General features: G+C 42.2%; 1 protein-coding gene across 1 annotated transcript in view; it reads left to right on the top strand.

Annotated features, from left to right (window-relative positions):
* Window positions 1-7,006: 7,006 nt before the first annotated feature.
* The window catches only part of pcloa (piccolo presynaptic cytomatrix protein a), a gene marked incomplete at both ends in the record, with an annotated part of 89,917 nt that continues 69,339 nt past the window's right edge, over window positions 7,007-27,584 (top strand). The window contains 3 exons of the mRNA XM_084049571.1: window positions 7,007-7,209; window positions 10,851-11,622; window positions 14,919-15,917. Coding sequence (XP_083905697.1) covers window positions 7,007-7,209; window positions 10,851-11,622; window positions 14,919-15,917 — 1,974 coding nt within the window. The remainder of the gene's footprint in view (window positions 7,210-10,850; window positions 11,623-14,918; window positions 15,918-27,584) is intronic.

The raw sequence follows: 27,584 nt of genomic DNA on the forward strand, positions 1-27,584 counted from the left end.
AGAGAGAAAGAGAAATGATAATTCCTTTAACAGGTCAGTTCATGAAAGTCCTTGCGGTCTTGTTTCCAATGAGTGCCTGTGAGCAATTAGGGGTTAAGAGTCTTGCTCAGGGACAAATTTCATTTCATCGACACATTTGCTGACCTGGCCTGGAATCGTACCTGGGGCAACCAGAGTCTCTGGCTCCCTAGGCGGGCTCACTAACCACTCAGCTATGGCCACCCCTCAGAGAGAGAGAGAGAGAGAGAGAGAGAGAGAGAGAGAGAGAGAGAGAGAGAGAGAGAGAGAGAGAGAGAGAGAGAGAGAGAGAGAGAGAGAGAGAGAGAGAGAGAGAGAGAGAGAGAGAGAGAGAGAGAGAGAGAGAGAGAGAGAGAGATAGATTGAAGAGACATAGAGAGAGACAAATGGAATAGATTGAAGAGACAGAGACATGGAAACGGAATAGATTGAAGAGAAAGACATGGAAATGGAATAGATTGAAGAGAGAGAGAGAGCGCCATGGAAACGGAATAGATTGAGTCATGTTTTTTGCATTTCAACTTAAATGAGTCTGCATCAAGTGAGGCTTGAACCGGCAACCTTACGGTCATGAAGCACTCTTAGGTAGCTGCAACACTACCTATAGTGCTATATCTTTGTCAAGGCTGATATTGTCTGTTGAGGATCACAAACTCTTGCCTTCTGTCATGACCCAAGCCCCTGTTTCACTAACACTAAGATCACTCGTTCACAAACCATTTACCAATGAAGAAATTGTACATCTCCTCAGAACCAAAATTAGTGAAAGTAGCCGATCTACAAGCTCACAAACCATTAAAAGTTGTCAGATTGTACATTGGCTATTTTCACAATGAAGTATGTTATACATTGAAAAAAGATACTCTCATTGCTATCTGAAAAGTTGTGAGATTGTAGATCAGCTGTATGTAAAAAACACTCAATTAAGTATTTCATGTTATCTTTAACAATTGCAGATGTATTCATTGATAGTCATGTTGTGTGAAATGCAACTTAGATGAAGTCTGCACCAAGTGAGGCTTGAACTGGTGACCTTCAGGTTGTGGGGCACACATTTAAGCGAGAAGCCACCAACAGACAAGAACCTGTGAAAAAGGAGATCACACAGATCATACAGTTTCACGCAAATAGCTGAAAAATCCTGGGTTTAAGTGTTTTTCAAACTGCTCAAGATTGCGGACAATCTAAGGGCGGTGCTTACTGGTCAACGTGATAGATGTGTTCCTCATTAGTCAAGGCACATGTGTAAGCAGGTCTAATGGCTGTCGGCCAAACGAGGCATGACTTTTGCCTGTTTAAAGTTTCAATTTTCAAAAAATTGCTATAGCGCCCCCGTTTGACCAATTGGAGTAAGATTGGTTTCAGTGATATTTGGAATGGCCCTTTACATTTCTGCAAAGTTTCAAAGAATGGTAAGTCTGCATGTATGTGTTAGGGGCAGATGAATAATTGTCATAAAACTGCAATATTCATTGGCTCATTAAAGCTTCATTTTTTCACTTATGGAAGATATTTTGCAAACGTTTTTTGGTATAGGTCCAAAGTTCATGTGTAAAAAGTTTCGTGCAGATTACTCAAAAATCCCAGGAGGAGATAGGTTTTAACTGTTTTTCATATAATTCAAAATGGTGGGAGATCTAAAGGTCAGAGGTCAAAAGTGAGAGTGTGAAAGTTGTTCAGCATGAGGAGACGCATGTGTGCATCGAAGTTTCATGGCTGTAGGTGAAACAGGGCATGAGTTGTACCTGTTCAAAGTTGTCATTTTCAACTGAGTGCTATAGCGCCACCTTTTGACGAAAGATTGTGAGATTTATTTTTTGATCGTTTTTCATGACCATCTATCATATGGCCGAGTTTCATAAAAAGCGACTGCACGGTTCAGCCAGAACTGCCAAAAGTGGCAGAAGAAGAAGAAGAAGAAGAAGAAGAAGAGATGGAATAATGCGAATAACAATATGGGTCCATGCTGGAAGCCTGGCCCCATAACAAACTGCAATTGAAAAAGTGTGCGTGTGTGTGTGTGGGGGGAGGGCAAACTCCTGGGCTCTAAGTCCATTGTGATGACAATGAAGTGTGGCTAGAGACAAACAAAAGAACCTGGCCAAGGTGCTAAACCAGTTAATTTGCATGTCGTTGACAGACAGACTGATAGCAGAGATTTTCTGTGGATCCCAGCAATTCTTCAGATGAAAACTCTCATTCTCTCTCTGTTTTTCCAACCATGAAAAGTTTTTTGATTGATTGAATACTTTATTTAGAAGTTTGCAGACAAAGAGCACATGAAAGTACAGTTCAAATCCAAGGTCGACTAAATAGGAAGCTGGCTGCTAAATAGGAATAAGAAAGCCATATGGCTTGTTTAAATTGGGGTCCTTAGTTAGTTAGTACATTATACTCTCCTGTGTTCATTTAACTCTGTTTCACATTCTAAAACAATATAATTGTGCCGGACAGTAGTTTATAATGCTTTTAGTTGACTACTATAGTTACTAGTTACTGCTCTCATACAGTAGCAGCTTTGGGAGCTGCAAGCTTTTTATCTCTGACTTTCCAAGGAGTAGTGCACAGAACATAGAGAACGACACAGGTCCTGACCCCACAGACTTATCATTGAACCATCACTGAACCAGTAGTGTAGTGGAGTAGAGGTTGGCCTTACAATTTGCAGAGCAGGGTTTGATTCCAGGTTGGGGCGCCTAGAATGAATAATGTTGAGGTGTTTTTTACTTTACTGGAGCATTACTGTACTTTTACTTCTACTCCACTGCATCTGCAGAGGCAAATATTGTACTTTTACTCCACTACAATTATTTGAAAACTTTAGTTACTAGTTAGGCTACTTAGGCTAAGTAACATTTTGAACACAGGCCTTTTAGTTGTAATAGAGTATTTTTATATTGTGGTATTGCTACTTTTACTTAGGTAAAATGTCTGTGTACTTCTTCCACCATGAAACACAGTTGTGTTTAAAGAAACAGAAGATGTTTTTCAAAGGTGAGAGGACCGGGTACGAATCCCGCTTGGGTTCCATAGAACCTTGGGGAAAATGATGAAGTGTTTTCTTTTAACTGTACAGGAGTATTAGTGCACTTTCACTTCTACTCCACTACACCTGCAAAGGCAAATAGTGTACTTTTACTCCATTACTACAATTATTTGAAAACTTTAGTTACTTTGCAGATATAAATTGTTATATAATAAAACATACATATTAACCACTTTAGCCCTATTTTATGCCACAGCCATTTGAAAATAGCCGATCTACAAGCTAGATCGGCTACTTTCAAACATTGTAGAACTTTAGCTTTTTGTAAGTATATTTAAAAATAAGTAAATATAAAAATAGAGTATTTTTATATTGTGGTATTGTTACTTTTACTTAAGTAAAATGTCTGTGCACTTCTTCCACCATGAAACACAGTTGTGTTTAAAGAAATAATTGCTTTTCAATTCATCCTAAGGACTCATTCCCTTATTTTCTCTGTTTACAAAAAATAAAAATAACATTTACTTTTAAATGCATTCACCCTTCCCCTGTTGCTAATAATGTACTGTAGAGTTCATGGACTCACATGCGACACATGGTGGCCGTTCAGCCACACTACACCTTAAAAAAAGGTGTCAAATGTGGCACCACCAAGTAGTAGTGGCGCCTCTGTGGCACCACAGAGGCGCTCAGATGGTATTACTGCCATTCTCAAGTGCTAACCACTGTAAATGGAATTGGATTATTTTACAATTGTTGTCAATTTTTACAGTACATTGGAGTCCCAGAGATTAAAAAGCCATTAAATGGGGGTCCGTAGCCTCATGCAAATCAAACTGGGGTGTCCTTTAAATTAAAATAAGAGAAGATGTTTTAAGGCTATAGTGATTCAAATCATTGCTATAGCTTTGAAAATCTTCTCTTATGGAGGTGCTTGACATATTGACATATAGTCAATGCTAATCTTAAGAAACACATGTTGATACACACAGGAGAAAGGGCTTTAATTGTACTCTTTGTGGCAAAAGCTTTAGTCAATGCTAAAGATTACTTTTTGTTGCTCTCCTTCATGGAGCTACTTGCGGATTATACCAGGGTCAGTCCACCTTAGGTGAACACGCACTGACCCTCTGCACCTTAATCCCCATGTATAACGCACAAACTTGTTTTGATTTTTTTATTACTGCTTTTTCTCTCTAAGCACCTTAGCGTCTATAAGTATATCATGCACAGTATACATACATTGCTGCTATGCTCAGGCACCTTAGTTTGTCTCTTATCTCAGGTACTTTGTATATATGTAGATAACTTGTTTTTGGCCTTCTATTGTTCTCTGTTGATCTCCTTCCCACTTAACCCCCTACCCCTCTTTTTTTTCTCTCTCCCCACTCTTCTTTCTACGGAATTTAACGTTGCGATGGGAGTGTTGTACAAAAACAAATTTCACCCACTTTTTTACCTTGTAAACCTGTGATGTGACAATAAACCTGATTCTGATTCTGATTCTGATATCTTTTCAAATGGGGGTCCGCGGGGCCAATGAGTGTCAATTTGTGGATCTTTGACATGATAAAGTATGAGAAGCATTGCTGTAAAGCAACAACAACAACAACAACACGTTGAACTTACAGCTTGAGCAACACTCACTCGGTCATTAGATTTTCAACATGTAATCAGGGGAGAGCGTGAACGCAGTTCCCCACTACCAAAAATGCAGACATTCGAGAAGAGAGGAGATTTCTCGCATGAGTCAGCTACCCAGTACCCACGGGTTAATGGTTGAGCAACGCCGTGGGAGAATTACCTTCTTGATCATAGTATCTCCCCTGTCTTCGATCAATACGAATTGTATAGTAGTCGTGGAGGATAGGACCAGGGCTGCCAACACTCCTGGATCCTGCAGGAGTCTCCTGGATTGACATGTATGGATGGATTGAGTGTATAATGCAATGTTATATATTGGTGTATCATGGGTTGTGTCAGGCTCTGGGTTATGTGAGGGTACTGGGGGTGTGGCTGGGTGGGGGGCGAAACTTTTAACTAGTGACTAACGTTTTCAATTAAATGTAGTGGAGTAAAAGTATAATATTTGCCTCTGAGATGTAGTGGAGTAGAAGTAGGCTAGTAGAAGTAAAAGTACTGAAAATTGGAAATAATCCAGTAAAGTAAAAAATACCTCAAAATTGGGAAGTAGGCTACAGTAGGCTACCTGAGTAAATGTACTTAGTTGCTTTACACCACTGCCACACACAACTACAATGGTAACTCACACACATTATATGAACCTAGTTGATGATAGCTGTTGATTGTTGGGTTGGAGGAAATAAGCCAGTTTTGACTAATTGACTTGCACACCTTGTTGTTTTGGAAGCAGAATCATGTACACAGCATGCATTGCGTGCAAAGTAGCCCTGAAACATGACATGTATGAACTTCAAACTGGTGTTTGTATTTTCTTCCTTTTTGGTCCAAACATTACATATACAAAAATATATTTATTTTTCATACATTTCAAATATAAAGGGCTTACTCTGTGGCCACGGATGTTAAAATTATGTACGGGGGCTCAGAAGTACCCGTATCTTCCGTATTGTTCAATAAAAAGCATTTTAATCCGAATGGCGGCCATTTTCTCCGTATTTTCCACGTGACCCTGCCGTTTGGGAGGTGTATTGCACTCTGATACGTTATAACTCTTAGAAAATGGCCACCGATCGGATTAAAATGCTTTTTATTGAACAATACGGAAGATACGGGTACTTCTGAGGGCCCGTATATAATTGGAACATCCGTGGCCATGGGGTAAGCACTTTATATTTTAAATTTTAATGTTTATGTAGATGTACGGGCCAAAAATGGAGAAAGTGCAAACACCAGATTGAAGTTCATCCATGACGGTCGTGACAGACGACTGTTGTGTGATCCATCCATGGTTAAATTCAAAGGAGCTTTATTGGCATGAGAATTGAGAACACACGTTTACATTGTCAATGCAATTGTATTCGTGATTTATCTCGCTCCATGCATGGCTTGATGTTGATGGGAGGTTGTCTGACTTAAGATTTGATCACCGAATATACTCTGAATTGTGTCCTTCCTTCACGCCTTTGGATTTTATGCGTATTTGATCATATGCCCACAGCAATAACACTTACAATTGTATTACAAAAAGTGTATTACAAAAAGAGAGAAGTGTGTGTGTGCAAACAGAATGTCTTATTTTGAAGAGCCTATGTGCAGCATGTTGAACTTTGATCCTTTAATTGTACATGCACAACAACAGCACCCTGATGTGTCCATAAGGGACCACGAAGGCCTATTTTATTTGTTTTAGGCCAAAGAGGGTGTGGCACACAGCGACAATATGAGATCTACAAGCTCACAACTGCATCACATTGCAAGGCATTGTGAGCTTGTAGATCTGATTTTTTTTTTTTAATGTCAATTTTTTTTTAAATGTTCCGTATGCCAAAAATAGGGAAGTCAGTTCGCAAGTGGTTAAACTGCTAAGAGCAGATGGAAAAGTGGGATCACTTTAAGCCTATTTTTGTATTATTATTATTTATTTTTTAAATAAGAACCGATCCTGATGCCAGTGTCTATTTACGTGCGTTCCCCTTTAAAAAGCATTTCTCGCCGTCAGTGATGTGTTCTGATCACCTGTCAGAGACGGAACATGCGCGGTGGCGACGAAGAGGAGAAGGAGGAGGTGGTGGTATAGTGTTGTAGAACCGAGGAGGAGGAGAGGAGAGGAGACCCCCCTCAACGGACAACCTGCGGAGATGATGCGCGACACAAACACACAAGAGAAGCCCGGATGGAGGACGGGCAATGAGATGAAGTAAACGGAGGAACCAAGAAAGAAGCACTGAGATGTTCCAACAAGAAACCACCATCACCACCACCACCACCATCGCGCTGTTTGGAGCTGAGCGTCGAGCGTTATTATCATAACGGGAGGAAGGGGGAGGAAAGGGAGGGAGGGAGGGGTCCTCCATCATCATGGGGAACGAAGCGAGCCTCGAAGGAGGCGAGGGGGGTCCGCTGCTCGCTGCTGGACTACCGGAGGGGCTGAATCAGCCCGACGGCCAGGGCGGCTTCGTGGTGCCGCCGGACCTCAGTCAACTCAGCGAGGAGGACAGGAGGCGGCTGGCCGCGGCGATGATGTCAAGGGCGCACGGAGGCGCTGCTGCTGGAGCTCGAAGGTTCACGATTAATGATAATAATAATAACCATACGATAATGGTACAGTAGAGCACAGCGTCGGGAGAGAGAGCTGTGTTTTCATCATTTTATGTCATTGCAGATGATTTGTGCAGAAGAGCATCATTTTAGGAGGTTATGTATTAGCCTACTGTAGGCACAGTAGCCTATAGCCAGATCGCACGTATATATACACGGTCGTTCACGCCCATTCACAACCCTTTTAAAACGCGTCATTATATTCAGTTTGACGATTGTGATTCTATAAACGATCTGCCCAAATCCAAGGTGTGTGTAGGTATAGGCTACAACAATCTGATGTGGAGAGACACGCCTCCAGTAGGCTGTTTGTGTGAAATAGAATAGTCCAAAATGCACTGCTGGGGTAAAGGCTGAAGGTGTCGTGTTTTTAGGCAAGCGACACCACTGTGCTATGTATTGTATATAGGCTTAATTCCGCTGAAATATCCCTCCATTAGCTTCTGCATTGGTCGTATTATTGGCACAGACTGTGGGTGCCAGTCTGAACGCTCACAACGAAAATAACATCAGATAATTCCTCAATGTGTAGAATTGACTTTCATAACCCACAGATATAATTCAGCATTACATGATCTGATATATATGTGGCTTATATACGCTGTATAATTCCTTACATTCCAGTGAATTGTTATTATTTTTTTGATCTGAGAAGGCCTGCTGGGGAGGGGGTTGCATACATATTAATATATGACTATAAATAGAACAGCTAGCGCAAATGGCACCATTCTTCACCGACCATTCTGTACTGGTTTGAAAAAAACGTGTTGGTGTAAAGTAACTAAGTGCATTTACTCAAATACTGTAGGCTACTTAAGTACAATTCTGAGGTTTGTTTTACTTTACTGGAGTATTTCCAATTTTCTGTTCTTTTACTTCTGCTCCACTACACCTCAAAGGCAAATATTGTACTTTAACTCGACTATAATTTGAAAACTTTAGTTACTAGTTACTTTGTAGATTTAGATTATTATTACAAAACATACATTAACCACTTCAACCAGCCTATATACATTTCGGCCACTTGAAAATAGCCATGCAGGCATTGTGAGCTTGTAGATCTGCTATTTTCTAAATATTTGTATACATTTTATATATACTTTTTATATTCGAAAACTTGTGAAATGGGACATTCTGCATAATGAGTACTTCTACTTTTGGTACTTTAAGTACATTTTGATACCAATACTTTTGTACTTTTACTCAAGTCAATTTTGAATTTCGGACTTTTACTTGTAACAAAGTATTTCTACATTGCAGTATGTGAGTACTTTTCCCACCACTGGTTACATGTTGGAGAGGGAAAAGTGTTAACGGGTAGATTAGGCGCTCTCCATGGTGCTGATATCCGCCGTTGTGTAAACACAGGCCTTGCGTCACAACTTGTTTTTACTGCAATTGAACTACAGTGGTGGAAAAAGTACTCAAATGTTTTACTTAAGTAAAAGTATCAATACTGCAAAATAGAAATACTCTGTTACAAGTAAAAGTCCAGAATAAAAACATTACTTGAGTAAAGGTACAAAAGTATTGTCATCAAAATATACCTAAAGTACCAAAAGTAAAAATACTAATTCTAAATTATTTGAAAATAGCAGATCTACAAGCTCGCGTTGTGAGCTTGTAGATCTGCTGTTTTCAAATAGCCCATATATAAAATGGGGCTAAAGTGGATAATGTATGTTTCATAATATAATGATTTATATCTTCAAAGTAACTAGTAACTAAAGTTTTCAATTAATTATAGTAGTAAAAGTACAATATTTGCCTCTGAGATGTAGTGGAGTAGAAGTAAAAGTATTGGAAATTGGAAATACTCAATTAAAGTGCAAATACCTCGAAATTGTACTAAAGTACAGTACTTAAGTAAATGTACTTCGTTACTTTCCACCACTGTTGAACAACAGTGCTGGATTTATTTTGGTGGAACCAATTAAAAGCCCTGTATTGAAAATATCACTTGAGTAAAAGTACACAACTATTCAAACATAGGCTTCTTACAGTATCAAACTTAAATGTACAATCATCATTGGAATGTTATTGGTAATACATGAATGTGTTCATCACTTTAATATTGCAGCAGATAAAGGTGGGGCTGACTAATGTTATCTTCTGGGGTAGCTTAAATCATGATAATACATCATAATTAGTTAGGTAAATAGCAATCTGGGATCCCAGGTAAAAAAAAAAGGAAAAACAGCGTCCCCGGCGTTTTTCACTTTTGCATTTGATCAGTAGCGCAGCTCTGAATCTGTTCTTGAGAGATTAGGTAAATAGTAACTAAGGTCAAATAATTGTAAAACATACACCATTTGCCTCTGCGATGTAGTGGAGTAGAAGTATAGAGAAAAGTATTCAAGTAGTCAATTTGACTTAAGTACAGTACTTGAGTAAATGTGCTTAGTTACCTTCCACCACTGCCAGTGAACTATAATTCCTCTGCTTGCCATTGATTGACACACTTCTCCACAGAGCTTCCCATTGACGTTCATGGCTGCACCTGATAGTGTGTAGGTCCAGGTTGTCTGAGTTGCATCTCAGCCCGGCCTAATAAAGATGTCTCATCTTACCCCCTCGGAGCAGAGCCTCCCTCCCTCTCTGTATCTCTGTGATCTACACTCCATGTCATTCAACACGATTCACTTTCCTGTCAACGTTACTCCAGCCAGAGGCTGCTAGCTACGTGGCTATCTTAGTTTGTGCCCACCGATGTTGATGAAAGGGCCTTAATGTTGAGGGCGCTAATGCTAAGGGGCGTAGCTTGTTATTATGGTGACGATGCACGGGCAATATCAGGTAATGGAGTTGGGCAGTGTCCCAAGTGATATTGCTTGCGATGGAACTGGCAATGGAACAAGGTTAATGTGAATGACACAGGTTGTAAAAAAAAAGAGAGAGAGAGAGAAGGAGAGGGAGAGCAAGAGACTAAACATATGTATTTATTCCTCTTTATAAAATGACACATCATACACATTGATTCAATATGCCTGTCATGGAAAAGGCGGATATGTTTTATTGTTAGTGTACCGTGTATACATTTCAATCCTGCTATCTGACAGCCACATGCCAAGCTGCAGAGCTTGTATTCAAAACATCATCACAGATTAAGATGTGGTTAGGTTTCAAATTAAATAATACTTTTGAAATGGAGAGGATATTGTTTTTCCCTATATAGTACTATGCTTGTTCATGTGAGGGAGAATGTGTGAGTGTGTTTAAGCGATTTGAGTCTTTGAATCCAGGCTGTATTGAATAATGCAAGAGAGTGAGCTATTTATGATGATGTGTGGTTCTGCGGGGGGTTGAGTTGTTTAATGCCATGATACATTAGCAGGGAAATTAGTTAAATGCACCCGATTACAGAGCTATCCTGATGCACCCTTACACTGTCCATTTAATCCATTGTTTTTTAGTTGGCTTCTGGGTCAGTGACAGAGTTGCGCTGGCTTGATTTGTTTCTCTCAGACTTTAATTCAACTCAGTAAGTGATTGATAACATTTTATTTTGTTGCCAAAATAAACCGGAAAAACAGAAGAATCAACAGCAGTCCTGATATGATGCCAGTCCTAATGCCTCTCTGTTTCTGTCTCGTCTCTCTCACAGGCCTTCAGAGGCTGATGTTCAGCAGCGGTCTGGACAGGTAGGAGTTGGCGGCTCCAGGGGCCCGCCTGGTCTCAGCAAGAGTCGGACTGTAGACGCATTCGGCCAGGGCCCGGCCGGTAGGCCCACGCCGGGACGCAGCCCCTCATCCCTCAGTCTTCTTGAGTCCCGATTCCGGCAAGAGCCTAGAGACCCAGAGACCAAGTCCACCGGCATGTTTGGCTCCAGCTTCCTCAGCGGGGGCATGAGCTCCATGACATCGTCCATGTCATCCATGTTTGGGGAAGATGAACCACCAAAAGGCAAGGGCGCCCCGCAACAAGGCCCAGGACCCAAGGGGCCACAGCAGGGAGGAGCCCCAAAACAGGGCCAGGGACCCCCTGGACAAGGCCCAAAACCAGGGCAAGGACCCCCTGGGCAGGGTCCCAAGCAAGGTCAGGGACCCCCAGGGCAGGGGCCCAAACCAGGCCAGGGTCCACCGGGCCCCAAACAAGGGGGGCCTCCCCAGCAAAAAGGTGGTCCCCCGCCCCAAGGACCTGGGAAACCTGGACCTGGGCCATCTGGCCCACAGGGCGGTACACAGCCTGGAGGGCCAGCTAAGACTGGAGGTGCTCCTGGACAGCAAGGAGCTGGACAGACTGGAGGTGGTCTCTGTCCACTGTGCAAGACCACCCAGCTAAATGTGGGCTCAAAGGACCCACCCAACTACAGTAACTGCACAGAGTGTAAGGGCCAGGTGTGCAGTCTGTGTGGGTTCAGTCCCCCAGACTCTGCGGTAAGATAATAATCATTGTTCTCTTCTCTTCTCCTCTCCTCTCCAATGTCATGATAATTCAATGTCAAATGACAATTTTTGGGGGAAGAAATACGGGCAGCTGATTACTCAGTGTTTTTTGTAATGTAATGTCTCCAAGGTTCATAATGAGTATACTTTGATGCCAGCCAGCAATCATTTTTGATCAAAGTAGGCGTCACACATTTCAAATGATGACTAATGATCTAATTTTCAAACCAAAATATTCCAATCAGCACAAGGTCTGCTGACATGCATCAACGTAGACATTATTCATGGAAAATTTAGAAATAGGTGACATACATTTTTGATGAGGGACAAAACGTTTATTTAATTTTCCGTGTATCAAAATGTCAGTCTTCCAACGGATTATCCAATCAAAGCTTTGCTGTCGCTCTACATTAACTTAAAGCAGCACGTAGCTTGTTAGCATATTGCGCGCTTCAAATTCCCTGACACCATACTGCACGTGGTAGCAATTGCCTGGCAGGGGAAATACAACTTGTGTGTGTGGCAAAGGACTTGAGGAGCAGAGAGACCATATGGACCCTAGGGAGGCTGATCAAGGTGACTCATGTCACAGGCACAGGAAGATGCTGTGTGCACTGCCAGCTTGCGGGGATGCTAACCCACACATGGGCTATAAGCTTGCATGAACTGCAATACAGTTAACCAGACTGAGTGGTACCCTGTGTACAAAGCCTACTTTCTGCTAATATACTATATCGCTGTAAATGCTAACCTGTACTATACTATTTTATAATGGTTTAAATCAGTGGTTCTCAACCTTTTCAGGCCATGACCCCCCTAAATGATCATATTTGAACTGGGCCCCCCACCCTAACAAGCACTTGGAATGTAGGAGTTGAGGCATTCAATTTAGTTTAACTCTGTTCCACAGATAAATATTGTGAAAATAGCCGATCTACAAGCTCACAACGCCTTTTCACAATGTTTGCCTCTTTCTTATATTATTTGACAATTTGGCCAACGTTTTTATAGTATAGTTTGTTGATTACTTTTGATGCAGCAATGGTCTTTATTCATTTCATTTCTTTCTTTTTGGGGCGGTGTAACGGCCCCTATAAGTGAGTTTTGGACACTGACCAATCCTGCACCGTGATTGGCCAATAGTCTACAACGCAGTCTACACCCCTAACCCTTCCATTGTTAATGCAAAACGTTTTTTTGCAAAGTCAGCCAATCACATTACAGCTAGTGTCATCACCACTAACTGTAATGTGATTGGCTGACTTTGCAAATTCAGGACTGTGATTGGCTAGCGAAACACATGACACATGTGCAGCCCTATGAATAGCAGTATGGACTTAAAAAAAAGTAATTTATCCTTTTTTTAAGTGAGTCATGTTGTGATGACCACACACCGCCCACTTCACACTGGGTGTGATTTTTGTAGGTATTAAAAAGGTCTTAAAAGTCCTTAAATGTTCATTTCACTGACATCTGGAGACCCCCCTGACATCTGGTGACCCCCCCCCCCCACAGGTTGAGAACCACTGGTTTAAATCAGTGTTGCAGTAAATTCAGTTAACCACTTTCAACCTGGTGTCACAATTTAGAACATTTTGAGAAATGATTTCAAACAATCCTCAAGGACCAACCCACCCCACCTTCCCACGAAAGAAAATAATATACTAAGTATATAAGAGGGCATTTATTTAACATTTATCCGGCTTCATGTTAAATGAAGCCGGATAATTTATACTTAGTTGTGCGGCTGTGTCGTGCACCAAAAATAGCAGCTTGTAGACAAGCTCTGTGATGCCTTTTTGTAGCTTGTAGATCTGCTATTTTGTTTGTGCGATGCCACGCACAACAAAGTATATCAAACCTATAACAGTCAAAACAGTATTTCATTTCAATTTCTGTGCCTATTAGTTAAAAAAATGTCTTACATTTGATGGACCAATAACATAATTAAACACATTTTTGATTCATTTAACAATATATATATATATATATATTAACACTTTAAAACATTTTCCAATGGACCACCTCTAATTATGCCATGGACCATTAGTGGTCCGTGGAGCACTGGTTGAGAAACCCTGTACTATAACAATGGAAATCATTATATTGCGACTGTCTTCCCTCTGTCTGACGATGTAATTCTATAGAGCAAAGATTTCGATTCAACTTTAATGTCACATCACAGGTTTAAAGGTGTAAAAAAAAATGGGTGAAATGATCTGCCATCATTTGCAGTTTCAAGCAAATGGTAAAGAATAGAGAAAGAAATAAACAAGGAGAACAGGTCATATAGCCTATGTCTATGTATCCTAATATCAGATATATGACAAGCTCAGTGTCCTTATTGTGGTTAGAGTGTCCTCCCAATGACTCTCTGCTTAGCACTCAGCATCAAAGGTTGGATTGGGTAAGGTCCAGGGACATACTAGTGTCATGTCCAGGGGGTGTACTTGTACATCAAGCCGCCTCACGCTACAGAAACAGGAGACAGGCTCCTGCCCTATGGGTCACACGGCTCGGGAACCATAAGTTCCCAAGGCTCGGGAACCATAAGTTCCCAAGGCTCTTTACTTGAAGTCAGATATATACATTAGGTTACAAATACTAAAATAGCTATAGTTAAATAATAGCAGATATAGAAAAACAGTCCTTTGTGTGTATAGAGTCCCAAAGAAGACCCAAACTCACGCCCCTGGGTTGTGAAGATTTGTTTTCTATTCCGAGAATTCAGCCTGAGAATTCTAGCCGATTTGTAGGCAGCCTTTTATTTTATTACTCTTTGGATAAATTAGTATTTTTTCACCTTTAGTTTATGCTTCATTACAATATGAGTAAAATGCCTATTTTAAAAACATTTTGGAACACAGTTCTTCTATTAGGCTACTTGATAAAAATAAAACGAAAGTCTATTGATGCCACGCTGCGAGCTTGTAAATCTGCTATTTGTGATCATTTTTAAAAAATCTTGAAAGTGTGAGAACTACTGATTTAGAAGCCATTTTTAGAATCGGCCTCAGGCCTTAATGGCAATGAAAAATATTATATAACTAGAGCTTACTGCATTGGATCCATTGGAGCACAGGCTATGATTTAAGTAACATACTGTACAAGGTGTCCACCTGACAGCGATAACATATTTATTATTTACAGCCAAAGTCAAGAGACGATCATTATGAGGTTGTTTGCTTGCACTGGCCTGTGATTGCATGTGTCCCATACAGTACCATGAGCTCATGATGGTGTATATTATGCATTAGACTAATCTACCCCACGCTGTGTGTTGGCAGGGTAAGGAGTGGTTGTGTCTCAACTGCCAGATGCAGCGGGCCATGGGGGGCATGGATCCCCCTGGCGCCATGAAACCCAAGCAGGACTCCGCCCCTCCCTCGCCGGGGAGACAGGCGCCTGGCAAGCCGGGGAAGCTACTGATCAAACAGCAGAGTACCACCACCGACTCAGGTCTAACTCCACCGACCACACCCAGGCAGAAATCCCCTACCTCTCCAGGAGCCCCGTCCTCTCCAGCCTCCTCCTCTGCAGCAGCATCGCCCAAAATTGACCCCAAGACGGGCCGTCCCATTCAGCAGCAGAAAAGCAGCCCCCAGCCCTCGCCAGCAAAGGCTAAACAGGAGTCGAGCTTCTTCGGGGGCTTTGGTTTTGGAGGCAGCTCCGAAGCAGCCAAACCGAGCCAGGCTGCCCCAAAGCAGGAGGAGTCGGTAGCTGGGAAGTTTTTTGGAGGTTTTGGGGGTTTGACTGAAGCAGCAAAACCTTCAAAATCTTCCAAACCTCCAGCAGCCGCCTCTCAGATGTTCGGCTTTGGGTCGTCCATCTTGAGTTCAGCGACTAATCTTGTTTCTGGTGGTGATTCAAAGGACGAAGAATCACCCCCATACTCCCCTGACTCTGGACCAGGTTCCCCTCCTGACTCTGGACCAGGTTCCCCTGTTGACTCTGGCCCAGGTTCAGCTCCTGACTCCCCCTTCTCTCCTCCTGGGTCTCCCCTTGATTTGGAATCTGCTCCCGACACCCCTATAGCTAAGTCCATGCCCAAATCCCTTTCTGTGGAGGGTGAGGGTAAGGCCCCTGAAGCAGAGCCCACTCCGGAGCCTCCAAAGGCAGCGGACTCCACTCCTTCGGCACCGGACACCGCCAAACAGAACTGCCCGCTCTGTAAGGTTGAGCTGAATGTGGGATCGACTGATGCGCCCAACTACAGTCACTGCACAGAGTGCAAGAAGACTGTGTGTAACTTGTGCGGATTCAACCCCACACCTCACCTTGGAGAGGTAAGAAACATCAATTGTTACCACTTAACCACAAACGTTTTCAAAATTATTTTGAAAATAGCCGATCTACAAGCTTGTGATGCGACGTAGATCTTTTATTTTAAAAACAATTTTGAAGGATTAGAGTGGTTTAAAAAAGAACTAGACAATGCAAATGTTTTAAGGAGTTCTAGATGTAACACTTTGATTATTGTAGATGAAGGAGTTCTTCAGAACTGTAGTTCCCAGTGTTGTTGTTAGCCATATGTCTTGTCCCGCGCCAGAGACTCATTTTATTCCGAAAGAAAATAATCGCTATTACTAGCCTACTACTACTACTGCTACTACTACTGCTGCTGCTGCTACTACTGCTGCTGCTACTACTGCTACTACTGCTGCTGCTACTACTGCTACTACTGCTACTACTACTACTACTACTACTACTACTACTACTACTACTACTACTACTACTACTACTAATACTAATAATAATAATAATACTAATAATAGTAATAATAATATTAATAATATTTATTATTAACCACTTTAACCCTGGTGTCTCTATTTTGGGCATGTCATTGTTGGTGGACATTTTTAAACATATTTTTGTTTTAAATTCTTTAAAAGATTGTTAGCTTGCACATTGCGATTTAAAAACATCTATTTAAAAACAAATTGTATTTTTTTTTACATTTTGAAAACAGTTAATAATAATAATGATAATAGAACATTAGAAAATGCACATACATCCCATGGTAACAACAACAATATTATGGTTTATGCTGATCTTCTCTTTGTCCTCACTCCTGCACCTGATGAGAGTGGATGTGTATGCTCTACATTTCTGATTTATGCATTGTAGCCTGTATATAAATAGAACACAAACATCCTCTGGATGTTTCCTTGAAATAGGTCAATGTTGAGATACCATCAGTAATGACAGTTAGTTCTGAGCAGTGTGGCTGGCACTGGCATCGTGGAATGCTTTCTGAAGGACAATATTATTATCATTAGTTACACCAACACCATTCTTTGCCTAACCTAACTTAACGATGCGTGCGCTACAGTATGTAACACCTGAGACAGTGGCTTGCGGTCAATTGTGTTGAATCTCAAAGAGACAGTTCTCCTAATATTAAGCTCTAATTAAGGGTTAATGTAGGTAAATAAAGCGTGTCTAAATGGACATCTCATTACTGAGGAGGACTCCACTTGGAACAGTTGACACCTAACTGTAATTTAACACTGTGTGTGTGTGTGTGTGTGTGTGTGTGTGTGTGTGTGTGTGTGTGTGTGTGTGTGTGTGTGTGTGTGTGTGTGTGTGTGTGTGTGTGTGTGTGTGTGTGTGTGTGTGTGTGTGTGTGTGTGTGTGTGTGTGTGTGAGAGACACACACAGTGTGAGTGTCACACACACACACACACACTCACAAACGTTGCTCATTGAAACATAACACTTTTGGCCTGCTTGTCCTCCTTCCATTATAAGTGTTTGTGTTCAGTGCCGAAGACATGGAATCATACTGTATGTACTGTCGGTTCAGCATGTTTTGGTACTGTAAAGGCAACTGTAGCAGTCTTGGTTCTGTAGTTTTATAACCATTACAGTAAGTATCGCATCATGTGAAGTAATTAATGTACAGTGGGCGTCAGTGCATTTTATATTTTGGTGGTTCTATACTGTGTTCTGCATATTGTTTTTGACAATTATGATCTAAGAAAGGGCAAGTGAGGTTTGCTATATTTCTAAAAGAAAGACTTATTTCTATGCTCACATGCAGCATGCTAGCAGGCTACTGTATGTCCTAGACCAGTGATATACAACTGGCGGCCCGTGGACCAAATCCAGCCCAAGCGAGCTTTCTTGTGGCCCCTGGAACACATGCTACATTCTGTCAATAAATTCTGTGCATGTGATTATATTTCTAAGTGTTCGAGTTTGTAAGCGCTCGTTTTCAATAAAGCTGCCTCCTGCATTATGTGCAATTTCAAAACAAGTGGTACACAGGACCGTTGAGTGATTTCCAACGAGTGCTTCCAAACTCAAACACTAATCACATGCACGGAATTTATTGACAGAAAGTAAGATGTCTTCAGTGGATCTTTATGAAACAAAGACTTGACAAAGAGGATAACCCAAGCTTTCCAAACAGCTGCAATCTTGGTGAGTTGAACATGTTTAATACAATCAGACTCGGTTTCAATGTATGGGCTGTCAAGGGTTGGTATTGCAACTTAGATGCCAGATAACATTAATTGGTCAACCCACTGAGGAGAAAATGTGGACAGAGAGAGGTTTCTTCATTTTATAGTAGGATATATATACATACATACACACACACACACACACACACACACACACACACACACACACACACACACACACACACACACACACACACACACACACACACACACACACACACACACACACATACAGTACATATGTAAATAAACACAACCTCAGTAGTATCGCAAGCGCTTTGCGGCTCAACTAACAAAATGGCTGCTATTTTGTTTACAGACAGACACGATTACACACTTGATCTTTCCTTGAGGCACACTCTTGCTCTGTTAATGACAAGATGAACTGCATTTTCGTTTAATTGAGGCCAAGCATGGGGAAAAGCGTAGTTACATTATGGAGAGCTCATCACTAAAGCTACTGATGGGCTAATTGGCCATAGATTAGAAGCTCTAAGATCACCACAACTTTAATCGTGAAATTATAGTGCAAGTTGTTTATTTATTTAACTTTTTTTTTTGCTTGGTGCTGAAGGGGCCAGCAATCTAAAATAGGTCTGGTTGGTATGTACCCTCAAAAGTAGACCAATCGCAAAGCAGCTCACACAGCCAAAGGTCATGTTAGCATATTAGCACGCCACTTGCTATGCCAGCACTGGTGGTGATGTGTTAGCATTGTTCAAGATATACAGTATGCATATTACTGTTAGCCCAATAGAGCTCAGCAGTGACCGCCCACCTTTAGAACCGGCAGAGAATTTCCCAACTCCATAAACGTTTCAGAAAATCTTTATATAAGAGTTTTAAGCCTGGAATGAGGCCAACCACTGGCCCGATGAATCATTCCGTTCATATAAAGAATTGGAATATGCAAAAAAAGCGATGTTATAAGACGGTGTACATTATTGTAAGAATGAAGGAACTACTTATCGCATAAACCATTGTGCATGTGTTTAAAATCATTCTCATTATTACACATACTATATATATGGATATTTTTCTAAACAGATATTTTCCACCTCTGTTGAAATTCTGTCCACACAACCTCGGTTAAAAAAAAGATCTCCGTACTCTATGCAGAAAATGAATGGGATTTTAACTTCCGACACCACACTGTTGAGCTCTATGTAAAAGGATGAAGGAAAACAATTATGTCACTACAGTGTGGGAGGCTGTACACGATGGCCATAGATGAGTGGGTAGAGAGAGGCCGTCTGGGAATCGGAAGGTCACCAGTTCGGCCCCCCGCTCCCCGATCCGTTCAAACTATGTGTTGAAGACACTTAACCCCTAAGTGCTCCCTTGGCACTGTACTAATAGCAGCCACTGCTCCTCATAGGATGGGTATGAATTTCACATAATGTGCAAATGCCAGCAACAAGTGATAGGGGCTAAATTATAAAATGATCAATAATTAGTAAGACTGAAACAATGTTTTCCATGGTAGGGTGCTATTTGTAGGGGGCAGGGCAGAGATTCCATGGCATGGCCGCCGTCACTCCTCAGTTTGGCCTTCTGCCCCTCAAAAGCTTAGATCATTGGTTCTCAAAGTGGGGTCCGGGGACCCCCAGGGGTACTTGAGGGGGTTCCAGGGGGTCCCCAGCTAAATGATGGATAGGAACCAAATGGACCCTTATGGGTCTGTAACTCTGTGAGAGTGTCCAAATGGAACCAAATGGACCCTAACGGGTCCATTTGGTTCCATTTGGACACTCAGAGTTACATTAACATTGATTTTACAATATAAATTGGGGTCCCAGAGATATAAATGCCATTAAATGGGGGTTCGTAGCCCTAATGCATGTCAAACTGGGGGTCCTTGAAATTAAAATGGTTGAGAATCACTGCTAGAGACGTAAAAAATCTTCTATTATGGGGGTCCCTGGCATATCTTTTCAAATGGGGGTCCGTGGGCTAATAAGTGTCAATTTGGGGGTCCTTGACATGAAAAAGTTTGAGAACCACTGGCTTAGATGACCTGAGGCCACAGTGGCCTTGATGCCACGCATACATTTCCATAGCTGATTGTACCGTACTATACCTCTGCCCCGTCGGTTTTTGTTTTGTTCAGAATTCTTAAATCCTCCTTACTCCCATCTTCCAATGAGTCAGTAATTCTCATTAGTCCAGGGCGGTGGGTATATGAACTTTTGACTATATTGGTAAGTTTTCAAATATTGGTAATTTTTCAATACCAATGAATTATTTGGGAAATAAACAGCTGTTTTAATTACTTATTTCACAGAAAAAATGTCAGGGCCTTCCTGCCCTTGCCCCTAAAATGACGAAATTCCACGTCTGGTAGGGGGATTCAAATAATGTATGTAGCTGTCTGAAAGCCCTTTTCATTTGCACATAATGTTTGTAATAACAATATTGTTTTTAGACTTGGTGTCTTTAAAATGTTTCATAGATTATGATGATGCAGTATTCAATGTAATATTAATTCATTCATCACAACTGAATTTACCAATTGAAAACATTGAAATGTCCTCAAGGTGAATGGTGTATTTCTTCCAGTCATGTTCTACCTTGGCTGCATTCAAACTGTTCACAGCCCTATCCTTGTGGTGGCGGCTGTCACACTAGCAGCTAGAATATAAAGAGGTTCCCCACACAGTAAAACCCTCAGTGTTAAATTAAACTCTGTCTTTGTAATGAGCAATAGATGAATAATATGAGTCACTGTGTCCACGGCAGCAACTCATAGGGGATGTGTGGATGTTCAGTCTACTTGAATGCCCAAATGGACACACACACACACACACACACACACACACACACACACACACACACACACACACACACACACACACACACTGCCTCGGTTGAGTCATCCGCCCCCTGAGCGCGCCGTGCCTCACTTCTGTGTCATTCCCTGCCATAATGCTGGCTGTCGGCAAGGATTCATTTGTTTGACGTCGGTATGTGGGTCAGTGCGAGCGTCTAAGAATTGAATAATACGTTTAATGAAAAGAGATGTATGAGTGAGGGTCTGCTGGAGCGGGGCTGTGTTAGTGTTTACTTTAGATTGGTTTGGATCTGCGTGACGGTTTAGTTGGCCCTGTATCGGAAAGAGTTATTTTATTTAGTGGGTATAGTTTGTCTAAGACAACAGTCCTCAAGTAGGGTTTGACTGGTCTCGCGTAGCCAGATGATGGGAGAAATTCATCTACCGAATCATCCGGTGACATTTAAATTTGTTCTGGGGCTAGAACAATTTGGAGATAAAAATAAATAAATAATAACTGCATTGTGGAACCAATGCCAAAGACTTTAGGCCGATGACAGTCCTCTGTATTGGGACGGTATCAGGATTGGTTTTCAAAGCAGTAGTAATTTTGCAGTAGCTGTTCTAGGACCTACGATGAATTTAGATGTCCCCAGATGTTTCGGCAGATCGTCTAGCTATGCAAAACAACGGTTTGCGCATTTGCGCGTGTGTTTGTGGTTGGGTGGAAGAATGAATGGACGGACAGACGGATCACCCAAAAGTCTGTCTGTCCGTCCCATTTTGTGTGGCACACAGTGTGTATGTGAGTGTGTGAGTGTTTGTACTGACTTCAGTGTGTACGTAAGAGACTGACAGAATCCAGTAATCTCTGCCTCCTTAAGGGCTTTAAAAGGGTAACCGGAAGCCTGCACCATTTCTACCAAGACCTTTTCCTAGACTCTGGTATTACTGCTTAATCCTCATCAATATTAGTGGCAAGAATAGGCACCCAGGGTGCTTAGTGGTTTTTATCTAATGTCTCTCTCTCTCTCTCTCTCTCTCTCTCTGTCTCTCTCTCTCTCTCTCTCTGTCTGTCTGTCTCTCTCTCTCTCTCTCTCTGATGCTACTTTTAGGTGTCCAATCTCAACATCTCAGATGTCCTGTTTTAAGTCTTTCCTTCCTTCTTGGCTCTACTGCCATCACGTTGTAGACCGCCCCTTCTTTTTCTAACAGCTTCTCCTCTTTTCTCTTCTTTGTTTCTCTGAACACGGTGGTACTGCCAGATCCTCCTGTTGTGTTGCCATCGGTTCCTCTGTTCCTCTCACTTGAATTCACTTTGATGAGAGACAGAAGAGTGTGTCTATCCACTTCTAGTCACTCAAGCTTCGGTCTGTAGCTCAGGCTCTGTGTCATCCTGCCCTTATCCGCCTGTAACAAACATGCTACTCAGACTAGCCTGCCTTACATAATGTGGGAGAGGCACCGCCGTGCTAACTAGCTTGAACCAAAGCATCGTAACTGAGAAGAGAGGGCTCAGATATACAGCTTTATTCCACCCACCACACCACAGCAATCCAACTACATCCCACAGGTTTGAATCCTTCTTCGATATGTAATGGAGTAGGCGACAACCTGGCAATCACCATTTCATACAGTGAGTGCGGAATGATCTAAAGCAGTGGACCCGGTCGATTCGATTTGCTTGAAAAGTGCTGTATTGTTGCAATACAAAAACAATATGTTTTAATATCACCACCATGAAACTATTTCTTAAGCACAATTATCATCTCAATGTAATTGATAACAAAACATATTTTCATGAGTCTCCAAGACAGGATAATTTGAAATGAGTCCATCCATAGCCCTAATGAAAGTACATTTTTGGATCTGTGATGTGAATAAAAAAGAAAGAAAGAACAATATATCAAGATAGAGAGTTTACCTGACCAATCAGATATTAGTTCTGAAAACTCGCCTCTTTAGTCTCCACCTCACCCCCTGGCAATCCTTTGTCCTTGCGTATACTGTACAGTTGGCTACTCGATCACATTTTTTCATTATTTAGATTTGTTCTGCTTGACCACAAAGGCTAAGAAAGTTGGATGTTGTTTAGACCAGTGATTCTCAAACGTTTTAATCTCAAAGACCCCATAACTCTGAGAGCGTCAATTTGCTCAACTGAGAGCGTCAACTCTCAGAGTTACAGACCTGTAAGGGTCAGACCTACAGAGTAGTACAGACCTGTAAGGGTCCATTTGGTACCCCCTCAAGGAACCCTCAGGGTCCCTGGTCCACTTTGAGAACCACTGATTTAGACACATGCTATAGGTTTGATCTTTACCTGGTACATGTATCCTACAGTAGTTTTTTTGAAGCTCTTCATTGTTCTCTTGTTCTCTGACTGTCTCATGTGCTGAGCCTGTCGTGTGGTGATTAGGGTTCATGCCATTTACCCTTTCACTCTGTTAAGTCGCTGGTGGATAGGAGAGTCTGCTATAAATGCCCACATTTTAAATTCTACATTGTAGTTCGGTCTGGTTTCGTTATTTTAGTTTGATCCATCTGCTCCAGGCTGTTTATTGGGGAACTGGATGTCTGAAGTACTTTATCAGACTCCCTATAGACTGCAGGATGCTTGAGTCACTTCTGAGGCTGGTGCGTGCGCGTGCGTGTGTGTGTGTGTGTGTGTGTGTGTGTGTGCGCGTGTGTGTGTGCGCGCGCGTGTGTGTGTGTGTGTGTGCGTGTCTGCGTGTGTGCATGTGTAGGCTCCTTTGCTCATCCTAGCTGTCCATTTCCTGCCATGTCTCTCAGAGGTGACACACACACACACACACACACGCACACGCTAAGGTCTTTCATGTGCTCTGTGTTCCTTCATTGTTATTCTGTGCTCGTGTCGACACTTCCCTCTCACACCATGAACCATCTTCCTCCACGGATAGATGATCCCGCACACACACACACGCGCGCACGCACGCGCGCGCACCACAACAGCATGACAGTAGTATGACTGTTACACAGCCAGACATGACTGAGCTGCAGCAACACTTCAACACCCTGTTCATGGTGACCTAATCCAGCACCTCTTCCTCGTAGAGACGACATGTCTCTACAACGATTGTTGTGCGTCTGTTGTGTACCACAGCGATGTGTCCCAATCTGTAAAGTGTGTTTGTTTGTGTTTTGCTTGCTCCACACTGTCCAGTGGTGTCCCCTCTCTCTCTTTTGGCGCCGCCCTCATGCCCTGGAGGATAAACTAAATGAAATGTACAAAAATAGACGCAGCCACAAAAGAACCACGAATGACGTGAAGAACACAAACAACTGCAGGCCAGCTATCTCTCTCTCTCTCTCTCTCTCTCTCTCTCTCTCTCTCTCCATCCATTTCTTCTTCTCACTCTTTCACTCTCTCTCTCTTTCTCTCTGATCTTTTGTGTTCCCTCTCTCGTATTTGTTCCATTGAAAGGGTCTTTCTGATGCCTGCTGCCCCAAGCTAACTGCAGTCCCCCCTCCCCCACACGGCCAGAAGGCTTTCAAGAGGTGGTACTTTTAGAAATTAAAAAGCTCCTTCTGATGTAGAAAAGTAATTGCAACGATGTCCAGACTAAAATAGCCTGTGTCCATTCTCAACCCAATCGCCATTACGGTGCTTCATATAACTTTATTGACATTGTCAACCAGTAGATGTCCTACCCAACTAACACCAAGGTCTAAATGTCCACCTCCAACCACTGCAGATGTAATAGTTGTATTGTATTAACGTACTCTTAAATAATGTTTTGTTCATTAAAATGAGTTTGGGAAACATGTTCTAACAAGTGTAAATGTTTTCTAAAATCGCTGTTTGTCTTAAGTGGTTAATGTGTGTTGTGTGTGTGTGTGTGTGTTGTGTGTGAGTGTGAGTGTGTGCGTGCACGAGTAATCTGGGAACCCATTCGGTAAAAACGTGGGCCTCTAGGGGCACCACCTCCTTTTTTTGTGTAGAAACAGGTACACGGCATGGCTCCTCCCCTTTCTTAGTCCACTTCCTCTCGGGTGCTTCTGTGTTTATTCCTACTAACAACAACACTACTGTACATGTTTAGGGCAGTGGTGCTGCTGTTAGCAGAATCTGTCTTGAGAGATTAGTGTGTGTGCGTTTGTGCAATCTGAGAACCCATCGTCAAATAAAAAGGAAAAACATCTGCTGTTTTTCACTTTTGCATTTGACTCTGGGCGGAGGAATTAACTAGAGCCATGCTCACTGGAAACCGAGGTTTGGACATGCCTTCAGCGCTCCACTTCCAGTGGTGCGCCTATGTTTTCATTCCCACTAACAATATTTCTCCACGGAACACTAACATAATTTCTCCCAAAGATCATGGATCGTTTTGGTTATAAGCCCATTTGTTTCTATGACGAAAGAGCAAGTTAAAATGTTACTAACTTTCCGTGGTTTTGTCGGCTCCGAGGACGCTATCGTTAAATGAGTTTCGGTTTGTTTCCAGTGGGAAGCGAGCCGCACACATGTAAATCCCGCCCACTACATTTGATTGGTTAAGCACGGCCTGCTTCCTGATCTGAAGGCACGCCCACTTGAACGCTCCCGACAGATTCAAGCGCAGCTATGAATCTGTTCTTGAGAGATTAGCGTTTGTGTGACTTTGTAGGTGTTTGTGTGTACATGTGTGCGTGTGGGCACGTGTACATCCCTGTGTTGGAAGAGTATTTTAACCCATTTAAACCAGGAAAGCATCTGTGTCATTTTAGATTTTAGCGTTGGCTATTCAAAAATAGCAGATATACAAGCTCACAGCGCGTCACTTCGTGCCGCACTGCGAGCTTGTAGATCTGCTATTTTATTTTTTTTTATCTTGAAAGTGTGAGAACTCCTGATATGGAAGGCATGTGTGGAATCGGCCTCAGGGCTTAATGGGTTAAAAAGAGGTGGTGTGTATGTGTGGATATGAGAGTGCACCAGTCACCCAGAAGATGGTACACGGAGAGGCTAGATGTAATTATGTGAGAGAAAAGGATTATCGGGGCGTGGTGTGTCAGCTTCATATCTGAGGGGCAAATAGCTGCTGCTATCACCAGCTAAGGCAGTGGTTCTCAACCTTTTCAGGCCGCGGCCCCCCAAAATAATTATATTTGAACTGGGGACCTCCCACCCTGACACGCACTTGGAATTGTAGGAGTTGAGGCATTACATTTAGTTTGACTCGGTCCCACAGATACCTATTGTGAAAAAAGCCGTTCTACAAGCTCACAACGTTTTGACCTTGTAGATCAGCTATTTTCAAAGGTTTTGCCTCTTTGTTATCTACCTTACAATTTGAATCCAGTGTCGAATGTTTGCCTGCGTGTGTGTAAGTTGCATCACTGTTGCCAGATTGCGCGCGAGCAACAAGCAACCAGCTTGCTGCAAACACACAGAGCTGCGCACTGCGCATGCGTGGACGCACTTTCCCTAACCGACAACACGCCACTTCGCGCTTACAACTCCTGGACATGGCAACCCCGATAACCCCCCCCCCCCCATCACCGAACGGCTCCGGCCCCAGCCGAAACACAACGAAGCGACGGCCATTGAAAACACCAGCTCGCTCGCTCCACACAGCTCCTGCACAGTTAACTCCTCAATGCTCAAATAAGCACACATTTCGAACCAATGTGGAAATATTCTCACACAAACAAGCCCAACTTACATTTCTGACCATTACAAATGTCAATAGACACGCAGGACACGAGGCAGTGGCCCTGCGGAAATCGCGGCCTAATGCGCAAGAATAAGCCTCGGCTGGTAGTAGGGATGGAGCTCGTTAATTTTTATTGATAATGAGCACCTTATCGAGGCTGCTTATCGAACCGAGCTTTTATCGAGCCCACTATCGATCTTTTTCTATTATTAAGAAAAAAGACGTGAGGTGAAAAATTCTGAACAGAACCGGTATCTTTTTTTATTGGCCAGCTGTAACAGTGAGTTTGTGGCTGACCACTATCTAAAATTAAATGAAGATGACAAAAGTAAAAAATATTTTTGCCTATCATTAAAACAACCATTCATATAATGTGCAATAAGTGTCAAATGGCTTTATATTATGAATAGTACTGTAATAATTACTATAAAATCTCCATGTCTCTTCAACTTTTTATAAACAAAAAATGCATAGTTATTTTTTCTATTCTTTTTTCTTTGTTTTAACCAAAATATATCACTTGCACTACATTTTACTAGGGCCTTCAAATACAGTACTTTTCTAACAGACAGAAGGCAAGTGACCTTTTTACTTTTGGAAAATAATATTGAAGAAACGGTTAATGTGTGTACTGTCACTTTAAAAGCGCAATGTATACTTCATCGTACGACGGTGTCACGCACCAAACATGGCCGATCTCCAAGCTCACACTGCGTCTGTTCGCACCACGTTGTGAGCTTGTAGATCTGCCATTTTCGGCAACGATAGACTGAGGGACGGACAGCGCTGTTTGGCACAACTTGCAGCTATCAATACACTTTTAGACCAACATGTTTGTGCCAGCGTGGGTGGTTAGATTTATTTCTTGATCGCCTCTTGTTTTGATAGTTTAGACATGACGTCATGGGCCGCTACACTCGATAACAGGCTCGACAAGCCTAAAGCTTATCGAAAACCGGGTCTCGATAAATTCATGCCCGGGTATATAATGGACCCGCTTTTCGAGCTCCATCCCTAGCTGGTAGTGACCGGGCCGCCCGACGGATGTCGGCGGCC

Source organism: Gymnoscopelus microlampas (genome assembly GCF_963454915.1).
Source record: "Gymnoscopelus microlampas genome assembly, chromosome: 23".
Classification (NCBI taxonomy): domain Eukaryota; kingdom Metazoa; phylum Chordata; class Actinopteri; order Myctophiformes; family Myctophidae; genus Gymnoscopelus; species Gymnoscopelus microlampas.